The sequence below is a fragment of the Mytilus californianus genome, unplaced genomic scaffold (assembly GCF_021869535.1).
Source record: "Mytilus californianus isolate M0D057914Y unplaced genomic scaffold, xbMytCali1.0.p SCAF_7, whole genome shotgun sequence".
Taxonomy (NCBI): domain Eukaryota; kingdom Metazoa; phylum Mollusca; class Bivalvia; order Mytilida; family Mytilidae; genus Mytilus; species Mytilus californianus.
The window spans coordinates 23,446,273-23,467,296 of NW_026262723.1; the positions used below are offsets into that span (position 1 = coordinate 23,446,273).

General features: G+C 31.4%; 1 protein-coding gene across 15 annotated transcripts in view; it reads left to right on the forward strand.

Moving 5' to 3' along the window:
* Positions 1-9,216: 9,216 nt before the first annotated feature.
* Positions 9,217-21,024, forward strand: part of LOC127710168 (cell division cycle and apoptosis regulator protein 1-like) — a 65,047-nt gene continuing 53,239 nt past the window's right edge. For 14 of the 15 annotated variants that reach the window (XM_052215905.1, XM_052215908.1, XM_052215911.1 and 11 more), the window contains exons 1-2: positions 9,217-9,272; positions 20,187-20,245. In XM_052215905.1, the coding sequence (XP_052071865.1) occupies positions 20,197-20,245 (49 nt within the window). In that variant the 5' untranslated portion in view covers positions 9,217-9,272; positions 20,187-20,196. Of the gene's footprint in view, positions 9,279-20,186; positions 20,246-21,024 lie in introns of all 15 variants that reach the window. The other variant, XM_052215906.1, reaches the window with a different exon arrangement.

Consider the following 21,024-nt stretch of genomic DNA (forward strand, 5'->3'; position numbering starts at 1 on the left):
TAATACGATATATATGGGGTCAGTAAATTCCATATGGGGTGAGGGCGAAGCTCGAATGTGTGCTAGTGACCTAATACGATATATATGGAATTTACTGACCCCATATATATCGTATTAGGTCACTAGCACACTATGTAACGAATTTATCTTACCGACTATCTTAATTAACATGTGGTATTTAGACTAGTGGCCTATTAAAGTGATCAAGTCTTCAATACCGTTAGTGGTCTATACAAAAACAAATGCCAACAATAATAACGTGGTAGCTTTAAATGTGTTTTATGAATTTATTTTAATTGCTCATCATCAATTTCTTCGTCTGTTGAAATTTTTAAGATTTTCCCTCAACATCGTGTTGTTTTTATAAAGGGACGTAACACCACTACTAACCGTGTAATAAAGTAAGCCCCGCCTATTAACCCAATATGGAACCCTACTAACGCAATATGGAATATACACGGTCTCCACGCGGTTGCTTTTAACCAATCATATTCCTAGAAATGTATAGGAGGTAAGATAAAACTCATTGTACCATACTCTGAACAATACGGAAGAATACAATAAGTCACAAATGATAATTGGAGAATTGTATTAATCGAATGAATTTTATATACTTTCTAGCGATTTAACAAACTAAACATTGACTATCGCATAACTTCCTAGGAAGACATAACTTGATTCACGATTTTGTTGGGCAGTATATTCATATTCATTCCTTTTTTGGCTATATTTTTTCAGTTCTTACGAGACAATACTCATTTCCAAAGCCCCTCCCCCCAAAAAAAAATCAAATGGTCGTCCCCTTATAGTTAAGACAACCTTTAGTTAAATATATGAACGTTATATTTGTTAAAAATACAAGTCAAATCTTTTAAAAAAAGTTAATGTTTGCGACATTCAGACTATACAACTGGGATGAAATACATGTAGTTATACTGATAATTGTCATATGCTCTAATGTTATAATTTCATGACCTAAGATCAGTATGTTGCGTAGTTTTGGCGGAACACAACTGTTTGAACAACCTAATAAATACTGGTCTATTTTTTTCTATTAGATTGAAATGAAGCCGATCACTGGGCAAAGAACTGAAAGAACTGTTATTTTATTAAACCTAAAACATCTAAATAACTAATTGTCTTGCTTATTATTATTAATAAATATGTATAACGGAGCCTGTTTACATAGCAGATGGTAGTTTAAAAAACTAATATAATTAAGCAAAATTCCTTATGCTTTTTAAGGAAAACTATGAATCTTCAATCATATGCTACTAGTAAACAATTTCGGCTGGTTAACTTCAGCTTGTCCTAAGATCTAACCTCTCATTGTGACAACTCCTACTTAATATAAACTGTATAGAATAAGGAGATGTTGTATGATTGCCAATGAGACAACTATCCACAAAAGTTCAACTGAAATGGATGTAAGAAATTATAAGCAACCGTACTGCCTTCAACAACGAGAAAAACCCATACCGTAAAGTCGGCTATAAAAAGCCCCGGTATGAAAAAGTGAAACAAATCAATAGAGAAATCTAACGGCCTAATTTATAATCAAACAATTTACTGAAAACAAGTATGACATACATGAACCAACGACAACCAATGAAATACAGGCTCCTGACTTGGGACATACACAAAAAGAATGTTGCGAGGTTAAAAATGTTTAAAGGCGACAACCCTCTCCTTAACCTGGGATAATGGTGTAACATTTTAATATAAGAACAAACTATATATCATCGGTACAAGGACATTATTCGTTAATATAAATCAACATGCAGACATCTTATACGTTCAGGTATTTCACATCCAATATTTTATGGTAATATTCTTTACAAATCACAAAAATGTCGGCATTCACCTCAAAAGCTTACCAAACCTTTAAACAGACTTATTTGGAAAGGATATAGTTACGATACTGTTTTCAAGTCATTAAGGATTGCATATTTTGGTATTAATATTGATTCACTCATAGGGTCTTTGCATCGGAAATAAACACATTTATTCTAAAACCAGTTGTTGGCATGATACGGTTTATGTTCTTCTCATATATTTTATGATGGTATGATACTAAACCCCTAACGGGAGGGATTGTACTTGATTTTCATATGACAAAGACATAATCTTTCAATCAGTTTAATTGAGGTCTGGAGCTGGCATGTCAGTAACTGCAAGTATAGTCCTTTGTTCATTTATGTATCATTGTCATTTTGCTTATTTTCTTTTGTTACCTATTCTCACATCGGACTCGGATTTCTTTAAAACTGAGTTTTATTGTGCGTATTGCTATGTGTTCCTTTATTCTACATTGGCTATAGGTATAGGGGGAGGGTTGAGATCTCACAAAACATGTTTAATCCCGCCGCATTTTTGCGCCTGTCCCAAGTCAAGAGCCTCTGGCCTTTGTTAGTCTTGTATGTTTTTTTTTTAATTTTAGTTCATTTATATGTTTTGGAGTTTTCACTGAACTAGTACACAATTTTATTTAGGGGCCAGCTGAGGACCACCTCCGGGTGCGGGATTTTCTCGCTGCGTTGAAGACCCATTGGTGGCCTTCGGCTGTTGTCTGCTCCTTGGTCGGGTTGTTGTCTCTTTGACATATTCCCCATTTCCATTCTCAATTTTATAAAAATCTGTTGAAAAGGGTTTAACTCATCAGATCGATACAAAGCAGAAAAACATTTAACAAAAACATTTCAAAAGCAAAAATATCTTCTAAATACTATCTAAACATGATGTTTCATGATTACAGTTATTTCCAATGAACTATAAACAAGACTGAACATCCTCGAAAGTATTGCAAAGATTGGTGTTCAAGTGTAAATCCCAACTAAACAAAAGTTCTGATTTTCAACAAAGCAGGCAGACACATTTGTGAAAAAATACTTTTGAAAATAAGTTGGTTGATTGTGTTAATAACTATAAATAAACGGTATATAAATATCTTGGTTTGCGCTTTAGTGCATCAGCGTCATTCTCATTTGCTCAGACTGGACTGTATAAAAAGTCCGAAAGGCATATTATAAATTGTATAAGAATTTGTTGTCACTAAATCCAAGGATAAGTACCAGTTTACATGTATTTAATATTGTTTAATCGTGCCATAAAACAATACTCCTCTATGGGTTTGAAATATGGGGAACTTTAAAATAATTTTCAGCTAGATTCAGGAATGGAACTTTACCATTTGATAAGATCTATTCCAGTTTAAAATATGAGCGACTCCACATTAAATTTAGTAAACTTGTTTTAGGTTTTCATAAAAAAATCCGCAAAATCTCGGAATTTTATCTGAGCTAAGGCGATGATATAATTCAATCTATGCTGAATTATTGGTATCGCTTGGAAAACTTGATTTAAGATTTTCTCTTCTCAAAGATGTATACGTAACATCACAAAATCTTTTTTTTTTTATAAAATAAAAACCATCTTGGTATGGGTCTTTGAAGTCAGTTCTTGAAATTATCCCAGACATCAATCATGTAGCCAAAAATTAATAGCTTCAAAACTAATATGCATTCAAAAATCATGTTTTATAGATTAATGGCACACTGAACGGATAAAGTATTCAGATGGTAAACTTAGAACTTATATTACGTTTAAATCGAATTTTGGAAAAGAAAAAAATGTTTCCATATGGGGAATTCTGAACAGAGAAGAAGCTTAACAAAGCTCAGAATTTCATCACACCACTTAAGAATTGAGCCCGGAAGGTATCAGGGTACTCTCCTAAATGACAGAACTTGTACTCGTTGTAACTCTGGAGATGTGGAGGATGAGTATCATTTTCTATTTCAATGTGTTAAATTTGACGATGACCGCATTCATATGACTACTTCAAGAAATAACTATAAGTTGCCCTTATTTTCTAAATCTTAAATCAAGGGATAAACTGATATGGCTTATGAAAACAGAAGATAAGTCAATTATCACTGCTGCTGGTAAATTATTTCTAAAAATAGTTTATGGTGTAGCTTTCCTGTCTGCTTCAGACACAATGATGACTGTGAATAACACAATTCCTAGAGCACCGTCCCTTGGTGTCTGTTACAGTAGGGAAACCTACACTATTCTCAAAACCTATCATACTGCAGTATATGTTATTTTCTGTGAGTAACCTTGAACTTTTGTTACCTTTATGTTTGTTTCTCTGCATCACGGTTACGAGGAGGTTTGTTAGAGCTCTTAAACAATCTTATACATATACATATTCAGCAAATATGGAAAATAAAGTAAAAATAACTACAGATAAAATCAAGTGAGAGGACATTTGCCACATCTCTGAAATTTGTTTATTTAACATATAACAGCCTGTGTGACTCTATATCAATATTTAGGTTTATTATATGACTTTTGTGCTGATTTAAAAAAAAAAATCTTTGTGGAAATAAAGATTAAAAATTCATGAAAATGATAATTTGTCCCGAGACCTATTAACATGCATGTTTAAAGAACAATCTCCATTACACAGAAACCAGCAAATATGAAAAAAGAAACACCGAGTCTAAAACCAGTGGAAAATATTGATACTTATTTAGATATAAGATATTTAAAGAGAAGTATATGGCATTTCTCAATGAATACATACGAGCAGGACTGTAATATCACCAGAGTCTGACATATATGATCATATATACACAGAGACATATATATATATATACTTTTTTGGTCTTTTGGAAAATGTTGTATGTGCTGTATTTAGATCCTTCTAACAAGAAAATTGTTTTGCATGCACACGTATAAAAATTGCGGTTTTTATCCAACGCAATCATAGGTTTGAACGTTGTTTTCAATTTAGACTTGTTTATATTTTTTCGTTTGGGCTTGTATTATATTTGCCGTAGGGTTTATATAATCCGTTCATCCTATTTTGACTCCTCAAAATTCAAGAGTCTATCCTAAATTGAGGTAAATTGTTGGGCTTTCCAAATACCTTTTCGATTCCTAACATCACTGAAGAGACATTATTTGTCGAAATCCGGATATGGTGTACAAAAACCTTTGCACCTTTTGTTTGCGGTATATCATCTTCTCCGCAAGTTTATTGTTTTCTGTTTAGTATTAAATTTAAAATTAAGATCCATTTATTACATCGGTGATCCGTTTATTTGGCAATCGCCAATGGCAGTCAGCAGGGTTTAAGAACATTTGTTGTTCGACCTGTTTGTCAAATGCGTTTTGTTAAAATATACTTTTTCACTTTTTTGGTCTTTTGTAAACTGTTGTTTGTGCTGTATTTAGACCCCTCTAACAAGAAATTTGTTTTACATGCACACGTATAAAAATTGCGGTTTTTATCCAACGCAATCATAGGTTTGAACGTTGTTTTCAATTTAGACTTGTATATATATATATATTTATTTGCACCTCATGTTTGCGGTATACCATCTTTTCCGCAAGTTTATTGTTTTCTTTTTGGTAATAATTTAATAATAAGATCTGTTTTGTTACATCTTGCGATCCGTTTATTTGGCAATCGCCAATGGCAGTCAGCAGGGTTTAAGAACATCAGTTGTTCGACCTGCTAGTCAAATGCGTTTTGTTAAAATATACGTTTTTACTCATTTGGTCTTTTGGAAAATGTTGTTTGTGCTGTATTTAGACCCCTCTAACAAGAAATTTGTTTTGCATGCACACGTATAAAAATTGCGGTTTTTATCCAAAGCAGTCATGTAGGTTTGAACGTTGTTTTCAATTTAGACTTGTTTATATTTTTTCGTTTGGGCTTGTATTATATTTGCCTTCGGGTTTATATGATCCGTTCATCCTATTTCGACTCTTTCAAAATTCAAGAGTCTATCCTAAATTGAGGTTAATTATATGGCCTTCCAAATACCGTTTCGATTCCTAACATCACTGGAGAGACATTAATTGTCGAAATCCGGATATGGTGTACAAATTTTTGCACCTCATGTTTGCGGTATACCATCTTTTCCGCAAGTTTATTGTTTTCTTTTTCTTTTTGGTAATAATTTAATAATAAGATCTGTTTTGTTACATCTTGTGATCCGTTTATTTGGCAATCGCCAATGGCAGTCAGCAGGGTTTAAGAACATCAGTTGTACGACCTGCTAGTCAAATGCGTTTTGTTAAAATATACGTTTTTACTCATTTGGTCTTTTGGAAAATGTTGTTTGTGCTGTATTTAGACCCCTCTAACAAGAGATTTGTTTTGCATGCACACGTATAAAAATTGCGGTTTTTATCCAAAGCAGTCATAGGCATATGGCAAAATCAAAGGTACTTTATTCAAATGATTTGCACCACGTGACTTTGTCCCTTTTGATCAAATTACCTCCCTTAGCTTAAGATTGAAAATATAATTTATTTTAGATTTGCGGATAATCACGTCCTTTTCCGTCATGTATCTAAAACTTATGTATCTTTAAAAACTTCCTTTGGCGGATATTTACAAAAAATGCTGTGTTATTCTAAGGGAAAATGCTTAAAATTTGACTTTTTACGAAATGAGAAGGTTGAAATCATCATTTTTTTAAAAGAATTTGGCCGAAAACTTGAGAAAGCAGGTAAGTTAAAAGTTATTTAACTTTAAAATTCAACCTACAAGGTGTTTCCCTATATGCGAACAAATCATGAACAATATCTTCTTGCATATGTATTTCTGTTTTGAATCTTGCTATTTTACGATTTTCCGTCATTTTATATGATCTTATATAGCAATTATACTATGACTACGCTTCCGATTTTTAAACTAAAAAGGCCGAAAGATTTCAGAGTAGACAATGTCCATTTGTACACGGACAGAAGCCTAAAAACATGTACAATTCACCTATATGCGAACAAATTGTTCATTCGAGATAGGTATTGGCATATTGGCATTTTTATTTAAGGGGCTTATATAATCCTATTGCAATGGCTGCCGTCATGATAAGGCAAAATGGCCGCTATCCAAATTAGCAAATTACCCCAAATTTTGCCATATGGTTTGAACGTTGTTTTCAATTTAGACTTGTATATATATATATATATATATTCCATCTTCATGCCTTATATATCATGTACTGTATTACGACGCTAGATTAAAACTGACGAGGAAAGGTAACACCCGGCCACCGAAAGCATTATTATTGTGAAGCCTAGGTGGTCGAGTGGTCTAGCGCGTCGGATACAGTGCAGGCGATTTGGTGTCACGATATCTCAGTAGCATGAGTTCGAATCCCGGCGAGGGAAGAACAAAAAATTTGCGAAAGCAAATTTACAGATCTAACATTGTTGGGCTGATGTTTAGACGAGTTGTATATATATATATATATACATGCGTATGTATCATGAATATGTCTCTTACTGTCTGCACTCATCCCAGCTCGTCACAAAGTTCCAACTGAATATTTAAATTTACACCATACACGACGATTTACTACCATTGATATTGTTATATTCCTTCACAAAAATTAAAAAAAAATATATACCAGTCAACACACCAAACTTGGTCGTCGTTGTTATATTTTTTTTCAAAGTAATAGTGTGGTTGCTAATTGTACGGTATCGGGTCCGTTCGCCCTGATAACATGTTCGCCCTACGTCCGTTCGCCCTGAGTTCGTTCGCCCTGATAGTCCGTTCGCCCTATATTTATTTAGGAAATGTATATGTTACATTTATAAAAGAAAATATATATTTATTATAATTTACATATATTTATCAAAATTTATGTATATCTATCAAAAGTTAAATACAGAATATTTGCAAAATTTATATTAATTTAATTCTTGGCTGCATTGTTACACTTTTTTTTTAAAATTTATAATTACTTTTAATTCTCTTATCCGGCGTGACGTAGCAGCTTCTTAGATACAGCATCCGCGCATCACTGTAGGTGAAGCTTTTCCATCGACACGCTGATCACCCTGTAACCGAGGGAACTTGTAATTATAGAACATGTTAATCATTGGCAATAAACATTTCTTAACAGGTGACAAAGGGTGAGAAAAGGATAAAAATCTTTTATCTTTGTAAAATGTTAATCTGAATTACCGTAACTAATTAAAATTATTAATTAACAATTGTTCAATACAACATTTTTAGATGATGCATACGTATACTGATATCTATATATATTGAGAAAATGTGATGATTTTGATGAAATCAAAATTGTATTAAAACGTTAACATTTAAAAAATATCTCTTTTATTTATTGATTATTATATGTCATTTAAAAAAAAAAACATTTCGAAAAATTTGGTAATGTCTTTCAAAGTTTTGGTAAAAGCTAATCGTTTACACAACCACTTAAAAGCATATTGTACATTTAGAGAGAACCTTTAAAAACATATACAAGTAATAAATTTTCAATTATGTTTAGATATCATATTTTGACCGATAGATAGATTTAATACAGAAATTATAGAAAACCCGAGAGTTCCACTAAAGTCATGTAACACTAGAATTACTGACTAAACAGTTATGTTGGAAAACAAGACTGAATTCCCGCGTACCTGCACACACTGACTGAAATATAACTCCCTGCATGTCTACACACACTAAAAGGACGATACTCGTTTTACAAGATGTACCTAGTTTCTCTAACCAGTGACTCTCTCTCTCTCTCTCTCTCTCTCTCTCTCTCTCTCTCTCTCTCTCTCTGGAAGTGGATTATAGAACCGCTGCATTTTCCCATAAACTATGGTACAGTACATGTGTATTTCGTGTGACAGAGAGGTCCGACCTCAACATAAATAAATACTCGGCGAAATTGTAGACAGACTTCAACATATTCAAATACATACAGATAACTTAGTCTTCAGTTGTTTTATATTAAATACGTTGTAGTCCTGAAATTCACGAAAACTTGTTCCTGGTAGCAGCTAGACAACAATAATACAACATAATATTCGGCGAAATTGTAGACAGACTTCAACATATTCAAATACATACAGATAACTTAGTCTTCAGTTGTTTTAAATACCGTGTAGTCCTGAAATTCACGGAAACTTATTTCCTGGTAGCAGCAAGACAACCATAATATATACATCATAAATAAATATTCTGCGATATTGCAGATACACTTTAACATATTCAAATATATACACACAATGCAACATAATAAAATAAAAATCAGGGCGAACGGACTCAGGACGAACAGGTATTAGGGCGAACTGTCTCAGGGCGAACAGGTATTAGGGCGAACAGGTACTAGGGCGAACCGAAATCAGGGCGAACGGACCCGGATTCTAATTGTACAACTCATTAAGCGTACTTCCGGTTGAGCGTTATTTATCTTTTGTCAGGGAAAAGTAAATATTCCCTATTTGTAAGTGTAAGCATTTTCTAGATATACATAGATCCAGCCTAAATTAAACCGATTTAAAGCTGACAAATCAAGTGAAAAATGATCTGTTTACACTATTGCGCTTGTTGGCCACGATCATGCCTTGATCATGTACCATAATATCCTACATGTGCTTTCAAAAATAGTTACGAACGTTTAATTTGTGCAGAATAGGGGCATGTAAGGTAACTGCGTCTCTGTATCAATGTGCCTCTTTTTGAAATGACTAAACTAATTGCTGACTGCACTGCACTCACTGTAGTCCAAGCTAGACACTGCAATTTACCCATGAGGGATGGAATGGGCTATTCCAGAAATATTCTGTCCCCCCCCTATGGAAGACATAAGATGTAAAAAAAAAAATCCATGGAAATATTTTTTACCATTACCAAAATTTTCTGGAATTCCAGATTTTAAACGCATTATAAAACTTAAATATACTGGAATTTTTTTCATGATGCTGTCAATTTGTCTGGAAATTTTAGTGTAAAGATTAGAAGCAATACCTATGGAAGACATCGATTTTATTTCTTTTGTCTGGAATTTATCTGTTTTTTTTCTAAATGTGCCAAAAAAACTGGAATTTTATACTTAGTTAGTAACATATATGCAGCCGTAACCAAAAGAAGTGTGTTTAAAAGTTAAGCGCAAACAAATCCCTGACTAGAAGAACTGTTAGCCAATATATGTTTGCCAGTGTATATAAAGTCTTGTCATTGCAGACAAATACACCACTATCCCAGGAGAATTTGGATCCAGCACATACATTTTTTTAACCTTGCTTGCATATATTTTCTAGATATATATATATATATCTGTCCCAAGTCAGAAGCCTATAATTTAAGTGGTTGTCGCTTATTACTGTATTTCATATTTGTTTTTCATTTATTGTTTTGTATATCAATTTGGCCATTAGTTTTTCTCGTCTGTATTGTTTCAAACTGGTCATTTTCAGGCCCATTCTAGCTTACTATGCTGTGTAAGCTTAGGCTCCATGTTGAAGGCTGTACTTATAGGTTTCATATAACAAGTGAGAATTGAAATTATATCGCTTGATTTCAACTGGAGTTATTTAATTTCAATATAATAATAAACTAGCCTGTGGCAAGTTTATTATTAGTAATTAAATAAAATAACAAGAGTTGATATCAAGCGATATCCAATTTTCTCAAGTTGTTAAACCTATTTCTCTTATGGTCAACACTCTCAAAGTGTAAAATTAAAAATATGTAGTTTTACATTATTACAAATTTTTAATGTTAATTAGGTGAAAATGTCTTAAACAATGGGATTAAAAGCACAAACAGCAAGTTAATAGCTGGTAAGAATGCCTATGGGAAAATTAATAGAGAGATAATTGATTTGACCTCTATTGGATACATTTACAACTGTTGTTTTACCACATCAAAAGATTCTGACATATGATTAGTTTCAGACACTTGTGATATAAATAGGCAAGTTGAAAACTCGACCTTCATCTTAATTTCCAGATTTGATCATATATAATGAAGCTTGAAATAGTGACCATGGTGATGTTTTTAGCAGCTCATCCCTACCACTAAATAAATAGTAATTGAAATTGGATTTCCTGTTTGAAAATGCAAATTATTGCTAAAGTTCACTTATGAATGCAATAATCATTCCATAAATATTCAAAGATGAATCCTTAGAAAAATACTGGTGTTTTATGAAATGCTTTTGAAAGAAAACTGAAAAATCCCAATATCTTCATAAAAACTCAAACCACCCAATTTTTAAAGAACAAAGTTGAAAATAGATGTAATGTATCATTCATTACATATTATCATTCTCAAGCATAAAAACTTCAAAAAGTATTCAGGAAATACTGGCATCTTTTTAAAACAGATTCTACAATAGATGCCTGATCCCATAAAAACCTATCAATAGGATTCAAAAGAAATAGAACATTGGTGAATTAGTGAAATGAGCTATAAAATTATTTGTATGAACATCACAGTTCCTACAAAATATTTCACTGTGCAGAACTAATTAATGACCATCATCATGTAAACCACACAAGTAAACTGATATTCTTAGGACAAAATTCTTACCATGAAACACTTAATTCAACATTAAATTTTATTGAAATAGGTTGAAATAGTTAGAAAATCAAAAATTCAAATTCAAATTTAAATTAACAAATCAAAAAACTATAATTATTATTATTATTATTATACAGTATTTATAACAGAGATTTATATAATATTAAAATTACCCTAAGCACTTTACAACATATATCCATTCACATATATAAGTATTAACAATAAAATATGAAAGCCCATGTTATAAAATCCTAAAACAAACAGATTTTAAAAATATTGCATATAAAACTATACTATGAAATTTACTGATAAACAATAAAATTCATATAAAATGGGCATGGTAAAATTACCATAATAATAAATAAAAAAAGATATTAATTTTTTTTTTTAAATTTTAAACAGTAATAAAAAAGAAATAAATGAAAAACAAAAACAAAAGGGGTGGTCTCTGATGAAGGTTTCCCTGTAATTATAAATACAATTCCGGAAAAAACCAAAACATTGCTACATAGCACAGTATCCATGAAAGGCCAGAGATATGATTTGCACCAAAATGTGTGGATATTGTATCAAATTCTATGAAATTATCCCTAATCACAGAAAATGATACTTGGATGTTTAATTTGTACTCTTAATTTATCTTGTCAACTAAAAAATTTGTGTCTTTTTGAATTAAAATGTTGCTTATTAGATTAGTGCTCGCTCTATAAGGCAGAGACCCCCCCTAATTACACGTCTGCATATGACCCTGTTTATCTCTTCAATTTAAATTATTGCAAGATATGTTTTTATCTTTATTTTATTTATATATAAAAATTAATCAAAATTTGTTCAGGGTTCTATTTCTTGATTTACAAGAAAGCTTCTGTCCAAGTTTTGTAAGTTTTGTAAAATTTCACAAAGGTTTGACAAAAGTTATTCAAAATCTTTCACTTACCTAAATGTTGACTGTGAAATAATATTTATTAGTAAATTATCGTAGAATGGATGGAAAACTCAAAATTTTACTCTAAATGTCAGGTATTTATCAAGTATGAAGAAGCTAATCGATCAGTAATATACAGAAGAGATAACAAAAAAAAACCCAACTATTTTTTTCTTAATTGCAATGTTTTTGTCAAGAAGAAACTTCTGTCCTTGTTCTTGAAATTCTATAGTTATCGATGTCTTAATACCTTAACACAATACTATATCTAAATAATAACTTCAAAAATGCCATTTATCTGTAAAATATAAAAAATGAAACAAATACTTTAAAATTTTACTCTTGATCTTGAAGAAGCTATTGATATCATTCCAGGGGCCTTAGTGCCCAAGAGGTCTAAGTATTCTAACTACTGTATATTTAGCCTGTCAACTATGAGGTTTTGAATCCCGCACATGGCAGGTGCCCTCAACTCTAATCATTATTGACTATGATTGTTAGTTTTCCTACCGAATGTCATGGTTCTCTATGGCTTCCTCCACCCAATAAAAACTGACTGCCACAAAATAGCACAATAGTGCTGAAGTGGCATCAACACCAATCATTCAATCAACATATCAATCATTCCATAATGCTTTGACAAAGTTATTTTGAAGTCTAAAAAACCACATTATTGATACCAGGCTTAAAATTGTGAACGCCAGACCAGGGTTTAATCTACAAAAGACTCAACAGTGATGCTCGAATCCAAAAAGTTTAATAAAAGGCCTAATAAATTATGAAGTTGAAGAGCATTGGGGACCCAAAATCCCAAAGAGATTTTGCCAAATACAGCTAAGTTAATCTATTCCTGGAATAAAAAATCCTTAGTTTTTTGAAAATTTCAAAGTTTTGTAAACAATATATGTTAGTGCAAAAAAAACTAAGTCCATTATATCAGTGAAATATTGAAACAGAATAATAATCTCTGGGTGTTGTTTTTGTATAGAAGAAGCGTCTGTCAGTTAAGCAAAATTCCATGAATATTTAACAAAGATATTGACTTAAAATCAAAAAGAAATTAACCCAAAACAAAGGAGTAGGCCCAGTAAGACCCCTTTTTGGCCCCAAAATATAGCTGTTTTACAAAATTGTTAAAATGTAAACTTTCAGCTATTTATTGAAAAGCTAAGAATACTTCTGTTACATAAGTATGGGCTTTTTTTTGACAAAACAATGCACATGTATCGGGTACTAGCATCGTTAAATCATGCAAAATTACTGCAATCTTCACAATTTTACAATTTGAGCTAATTTTTAGACGGTTTCCGTCTAAAATGGAAGTGGCCACATTTGTGTTCAGTCTCAATATTTAGATGTATGTTGTATTTGATGATAATACATAACATATATAAAGGGTTGAGAATGAACACGAATGCGGCCACTTTCATTTTTGACAAAAAACATCTGAAAAGTGACATTTTATGGCATATTTGATAGATTTTTCATATAATAAAGCTTGAATTTTGCCGTCTTTAATGACTTAATCAGCTGAAATCTTTCACATCAACTAAATGAATCGACTGAAGAAGACACTTATGTGTTTAAAAGGTGCCCAAAATCTTTCATCAGATGTACCTGAAATTTGAGGCCAAAATTGGCCCTTACCGGACCTACTCCTTTAAATGTTGATGACACTAGAGAGAAGGATTGCTATGTCTAGCTTGGGGAATTCTAGTTGCAGGCTTGACAAATAGTAAATTGTAAAACAGGATGACTTAAGAATGTCATTTTTTTTGTGTATAGAATTTTTATAAACTTTTTAAATTTCAAAACTCGTGTTAAATTTTAGACATCATTGTTAAGAGAATACATTTTCAGATTATTCAATTGGTAGGAGAACATTGCATTCAATATCATCTAAAGTTTCATTCCAGGACACAATAAAAATATTTTTGAAAATAGGTTAATTCTTCAAACATCAGTCATTTCTTATTATATTTATTTTTCTTATCTTAGTAAGTTATATACTTTCATATGAAAATAAAACACTAAACACAAATAATCAATTTATAAAAGCTCACATTGCCTTGCATTAATTTAAAAAAAAGGGGGGATCTTCTGTGTGTAAATTCAAAAGTCAGTAAAACAGTTTGCCACTGATTCTGATAACAATCTAAATGAATCTATCTATGTGTAATAGTATTTTGCAATCCCTAGTAGAGTCATAGTACACAGCTGGTCATTTCTGGTCATTCATCTACAATATTGTGGTAATTAGACAATTTCCTGCTGTGAAGACAAACAAGTGTGTTTGAATAAAGGATGTATCAATTAGCTGTTTATTGGTAAATGTTCTGGCATTTGTTTATAATCTCGATATAGGACAAACCCTAAATTTCATTCTAAAATTTAGGAGATATCAAATTGCACAATTTATTGGTGTTAATTAATGGTGAAAAATACAGATTAAATTCTAAATATATATATTGATTACATCATAAGTCTGAAACTAATCAGATGTCAGTATTTATTTTTGATGTGTTTAAAAAGGTCATTAAGGCATCAAATATTTGTCAAACCAAATTTTCTTTATTTTTTTCTTCCCATGTGGTATAATTTTCCACTGAGTGATGCTAATCATAGATGCTATTAATCCAATCATTTTGAAATTTGCACCTGATTAACATTCAACAGTTTTTTATACATGAAACAATTCAAGATAAAAATCGTAAGTTGCACATCTGTAAATAAAGACAATGCAATTTCCCATAGGACCCCCCTTGACAGCTCAAACTGTGCCACTTTCACTATGAAGTTTTGTAACAAAAATTATATCCTAGAATGGAAAGTTGTTGATATGCACAACTATTTTATTCAAAAGTCTAACCATAGGGATCTGCGGCATATTTTCAACATTTACATGCCCAGAACTTCTAAGAGTTTGAACTTATACTTATAAAATTCTGTACTGCTCCCCCCTTTCCCTTCATTTTGGGTCTTCCTCAGAATTCAAGTTGGCCGCTACCTATAAATATCTACCTATACTGGTAACATTCCCAAGTTATGTGACTTTTGTCTCTATGTCAGAGATAAAACATATAGATCATATCTGGGAACGAGTACATATACAAAACAAAATATCTATGAATATGATATACAAATGTATCCCCCAAAAGAGGCAGTCTGTGAAACAGCTGTATTTACAAAGTGCAACCTACAAAATGAAATTCCATAGTATCAATATCATTTATTCTCTAAACTACTATCCAGTATCGCTGTATCAGACTTTTGTCCCCCTCCCCAGAAATGTACATATACATAGGGAATTAATCAGAACTCTTGTGTTTTAAACCTGGAAATTATGGGTCACAAAATATTTCTGTTCTGGAAAATCTTAATGACTACCAGTAAAAATTATATGGAAATTATTCATCCCTTTGGAAAATACATGGAATTTCATGTGCACTAGCAGACAAAAAGTTTGGAATTTTTTGGTCCAGACAGAAAATTTGTTTGGAATTTTAGAAAAAATCAAGAAAAAAAAATCTGGAATTCCAATGTCTTCCATAGGGGGGGGACAGACTATTTCTGGAATAGCCCAATGGGGTACCCAACATGACGTAAAATATTTGTTAAAATAACGTTAAGGATAAACATTGGACGCTTATGGTACCTACAAAATGAGATTTGACGAATGAGGATAAAAAATTGAGGCTCATTTAACGGAAACGAAAAACAGACATTTTATGGGTTGCACTAATGTCTAGTAATGACAGGATGATTGCCCATATAGTGACAGGACGATTGAGATATAAATAGTCAGAACTTTTTGTTATTCGGTAGATTTTTTTAATATTTGTAGACCTTAGAGATATTAAACTATATTTTATGAAAATCAAACAAAAAAAGTGAAAAAAAATATTTTTGAGCAAATAAAGTTGACCAGTCAGGGGACTTACTTAAATGAGTGATTTTCTAAATCACTGATTCAAGTAACATTATGTCCATAAAGATTGGAAGTAAGAGTTGTCTTTCTTTAATAATCACCTATTTAAGTAGTACAAATTAATCACTAGACTAAGTGATTTAATTTTATTGTAGCTTTAAATATAGAATACTAATGATCCAGGGACTAATTATGTTGCTAAAATTATCAGAACCAACGTCTGTGTTGATACATTTGTAGGATGACCGGATCATGTCAGGTGATGACCTTGTACTAAATCTAGGATAATGACATAAAAATCACTTCTTTAAGTATCATACCTCAATTTCCTTCCAAAAATTCACTTCTTTAAGTATCATTATTTTAATAACCCCAACTAATTTCAACACCCCCGAACAGTGAAATTTTGATCGCGAACAGTAGAATTTTATTACATAATCTATAAGATGAAACCTTGAATTTTACAGGAAAAATACTCCCACTGCTGGGAAAAATCTGTTAAGAAAGTATCAGTTCATTATGTAAAGCCATTTTTATAGCATTTTTTCAACTAAAATAGAATTTGCAGCTAAATGATTGCATCAAAGGCATAAACCTTGCTGCTGAAAAGAAGCAAAAAGTTCATTTTTTTCAATTTTACTAATGAAAAGATATTATCTAAACCTATGTGTTTAAAATTTTGGTAAAACTACAAAATCACAATTTGTGACAAAACTTTGAATTTGCTACTTAAATAAGTGATTTAAAAATCACTTATTTCAATAAGTCCCCTGACTGTTGACCATACGGATTTCACACTCGCCGGTATACGCTATACATATATTCAACTGGTCGACAACAAGTGTTAATATCTATTTTTTTTAAATATTTTTTTCATGAAACTAAGAAATCTGAGAGATTGATTAATAAATGATATGAAAATATAAACTTTATAATAAAAAAAAAATGTTTTTCTGCAAAAAAAAAGTTGACCGGATGGATTTCACATTCGCCTATGTACACTGATTATATTGAACTGATCGACACAAGTATTAATATCTCTTTTCTTTTTTTACAATATTTTTAATAAATATATTATATGAAAATATAAACTTTATTGACACATTCCCCATTTCCATTCTCAATTTTATTATTTATAGTAAACCGTCTAAAAAGTAAAAAATATTTATATTACTATAGAACAAATGATAAAAATTGCGGCAACAAATTATTAGCCGACCCCTTCTGTCTGCCAGAATTATTCTGCCCCCTGCTCACCAACGGGGAGGTGGAAGTGGGAATTTAGAGCAGGATACATCTTTTATTTGATGTCTCAGGTGTGAAAACTTTAATGACATTGTTATTTATCTTGATTGGTGATTACGACAAGTGTCAAAATAAGATAGTAATCTAATTAAATATCAGAACTTCTAGTGTGGCAGGTGAACTCACTCAAGTCAGCATTTTGGGCTCAAAGTTTTTACTATAAAGTATATATTTTCGTATAATATATTTATTAATTTCACAGATTCCTTAATTTCATGGACATATATTGTAAAATAAAAAGAGATATTAACACTTGTGTCGATCAGTTCAATATATTTAAAGCATATATCGGGGAATGTTAATTCCGTCCGGTCACCTTTTTTTTTGAAGAAAAACATTTTTTTTTACTATAAAGTTTATATTTTCGTATAAAATATTTATAAATCTCCCAAGATTCCTTAATTTCATGGACAGATATGGTAAAATAAAAGAGATATTAACACTTGTGTCGATCAGTTCAATATATTTAAAGCATATATCTGCGAATGTGAATTCTGTCCGGTCATTTTTTTTTAAGAAAAACAATTTTTTTTACTATAAAGTTTATATTTTCGTATAAAATATTTATAAATCTCCAAGATTCCTTAATTTCATGGACAGATATAGTAAAATAAAAGAGATATTAGCACTTGTGTCGATCAGTTCAATATATTTAAAGGACAATGAAGGATATATCGGCGAATGTGAATTCTGTCCAGTCAATTTTTTTTGAAGAAAATTTTTTTTACTATAAAGTTTATATTTTCATATCATATATTTATTGATCTCGTAGATTTCTTTGTTTCATGTAAAAATATTGTAAAACAAAAAAAATATTAGCACTTTTTGTCGATCAGTTCAATATAATCAACGCGTACATCAGCAAATATGAATACCGTCCGGTCAACTTTTTTTGCAGAAAAACAATTTTTTTTTTTTATGAAGTTTATATTTTCGTATAAAATATTTATTATTCTCACAGATTCCTTAATTTCAAGGACAAATATTGTAAAACAAAAGAGATATTAACTCTTGTTGTCGACCAGTTGAATATATGTATATCGTATACCGGCTAGTGTGAAATCCGTCCGGTCAACTTTATTTGCTCAAAAATATTTTTTTTCACTTTTTTTGTTTGATTTTCATAGAATATAGTTTAATATCTCTAAGGTCTACAAATATTAAAAAAATCTACCGAATAACAAAAAAGTTATGACTATTTATATCTCATCCGGTCAATCGTCCTGTCACTATCCGGGCAATCATCCTGTCATTAGTGCAACCCACATTTTATGCTTGACGATCAGGGCTCATGCTACCAGGCGACTAGGGCGAAGAAGTTGCTTTCCCGTCCGTCACTTTGCTTTTCCAGACCCTCAAAAGCGAAAACAAGTCGCCCTGTTGTTTACGATACTCGCTTTCATTTTCAGTCGCTTTCGTCATCGGACATTTTCAATTTTTACCAAGTTGATAAAACATAAATTTTTTATTGATTATTAAAGAAATTCAGACATAAACGATTCATTTTCTTAAGAAAAGAGGTTTAAGCATTGAATTTACAGTGTGTAGCAGGTTATTTATTAAAAAGACAACTTATTATCACTGCATGCACTTCCGTTACTTGTTACTCAGAGAGCGTACATCAATCTAACTTTTGGCAGCAAAATAAGTTTGTTATTTCATTTGAAAGTGATAAAAGTTGCCTCCAGTAAATGTTTAATCCATTTATTGCATTAAAAACGTCATATTCCTTTCCAAATAGCTTGTCAAACATCGTTTATTTTTGTAAATTTTCTTCGTCTGCCATTAACCGTTTTCTAACTACGGATCGGAACCGGACCAGCTATGACGGAAATCCGTATTTTTACAATAAGAACTAAGGACGCATGAATGGAACAGCTGACAGAAGAATATTGATCCCAAAAGGAAAAATTACGCATTCCACACGCATTAACAGACTTTTGATTAGATCTAATTGATTAATGTACATAATTCCATATAATTTATTTGGATTGTTTCAAAATATTGATTAAAGTTGCTTAACTAGTAATATCAATATATTATGGCCCAGCTTAACTTTGTATATCTTTTGATGAGAAACACTGAATTTCATAAACATGATAAACAAAATAGTTTTTAATTGAATTGTAATTCATATACATGTATTATAATTTCTTTACCTTTTTGACATAAAAAAAAATTCTTTTTAGTGCTAGATATTTAGTTGGTAGTTTCTCACAAGAACCTAAACTTAAACAACTTTGAATTTGAACTGTTAATTTATTTGTATACTCAGATATGAATTGAACAATATGAAAAGAACATTATTTACATATGACCCTTTATACTATAGTAAAATCAAAACATTGTAGCGCAGCGCGCGAAGGAGCACTTCTCTTTCAAATCTCACCACTTCTCCCTATCAGTTTCAAAAAGAGAAGTCACTTCTCCCTATGATTCTGAAGTAGTGTGAGCCCTGAATGATAAAGGCATTCCTACCCTCTTATATGAGGCAGATGACACACTAGTCCAAATAATATACATCTTGAAATGTTATTGTAATTTTTTGGTGTGACGCCTTCCTACCACGTCATACATGTAATGCTGAAGTCATTTTTTTTAATTGGACTTTGAAAGATAATTAATTTTATGTCTATGTTTGTAGTCTAGTAATGAGTATATTTTCTGTTTTACAGAAAGCTAGCCATGTCACAGTTTGCAACTCCAAAGAATCCACCCTGGGCAAGACAGTCTGGTATGTTACAGGTTCAAATTTTATCATAAGAAATATAGAGTTATAGAGCAATAATTTACAGTATATTTAAAGTCACATCATTTAACACGTTCGAAGTCATATTCAAATTTATCAAAAAGGGCTGACTATGTTTAGAATAGTTTAATGACTAAATTTTACTATAAAACATGTGTTTACAGACTTTCTTAAAGCTTGTAAAAGAAAATCCTTTATTTTATCCAAATCTTTAAAAATGCATACTGCTATTCAGTTATTATCTTCCTCTTTAATACGCCAACAGCTTTTCTGTATGCAGTGACCTTAATCATGACATCTCTTGTTACAAATTTTTCAACCACACAGGATAAGTGTGAAGAGAAAAACCGTGATGAAAGAAAAGACAAATAAACATGGAAAGAAGATGGTATTAATCATGTCAAGAAAAATTTTGATACACCAAATCATTTAACAGCTGTTATGACAAAGTTTGATTGACTAATAGGAAGGCATGAACAATGTGAAAAAAACAAAATAAACATTGATCTATCATCTCACTAATTTTTCGTGTGCTCCATTATTCTGTGTTGATTGTTTGCCAAGGTCACGATCAGTAAACTTCAGCACATAACCTGAAGCTAATTAGCAGTCGAGTATTTGATCAACATCCAATAAATGAAATAGTTTTTGTCAATTATACATTACAGATTCGTTATAAATATACAAAACATGCACGGCAACTCTTTTCATATGACTTGAAGGTAATTCTGCTACAATTCACCTGGGCCATAAAAAAGAATAGG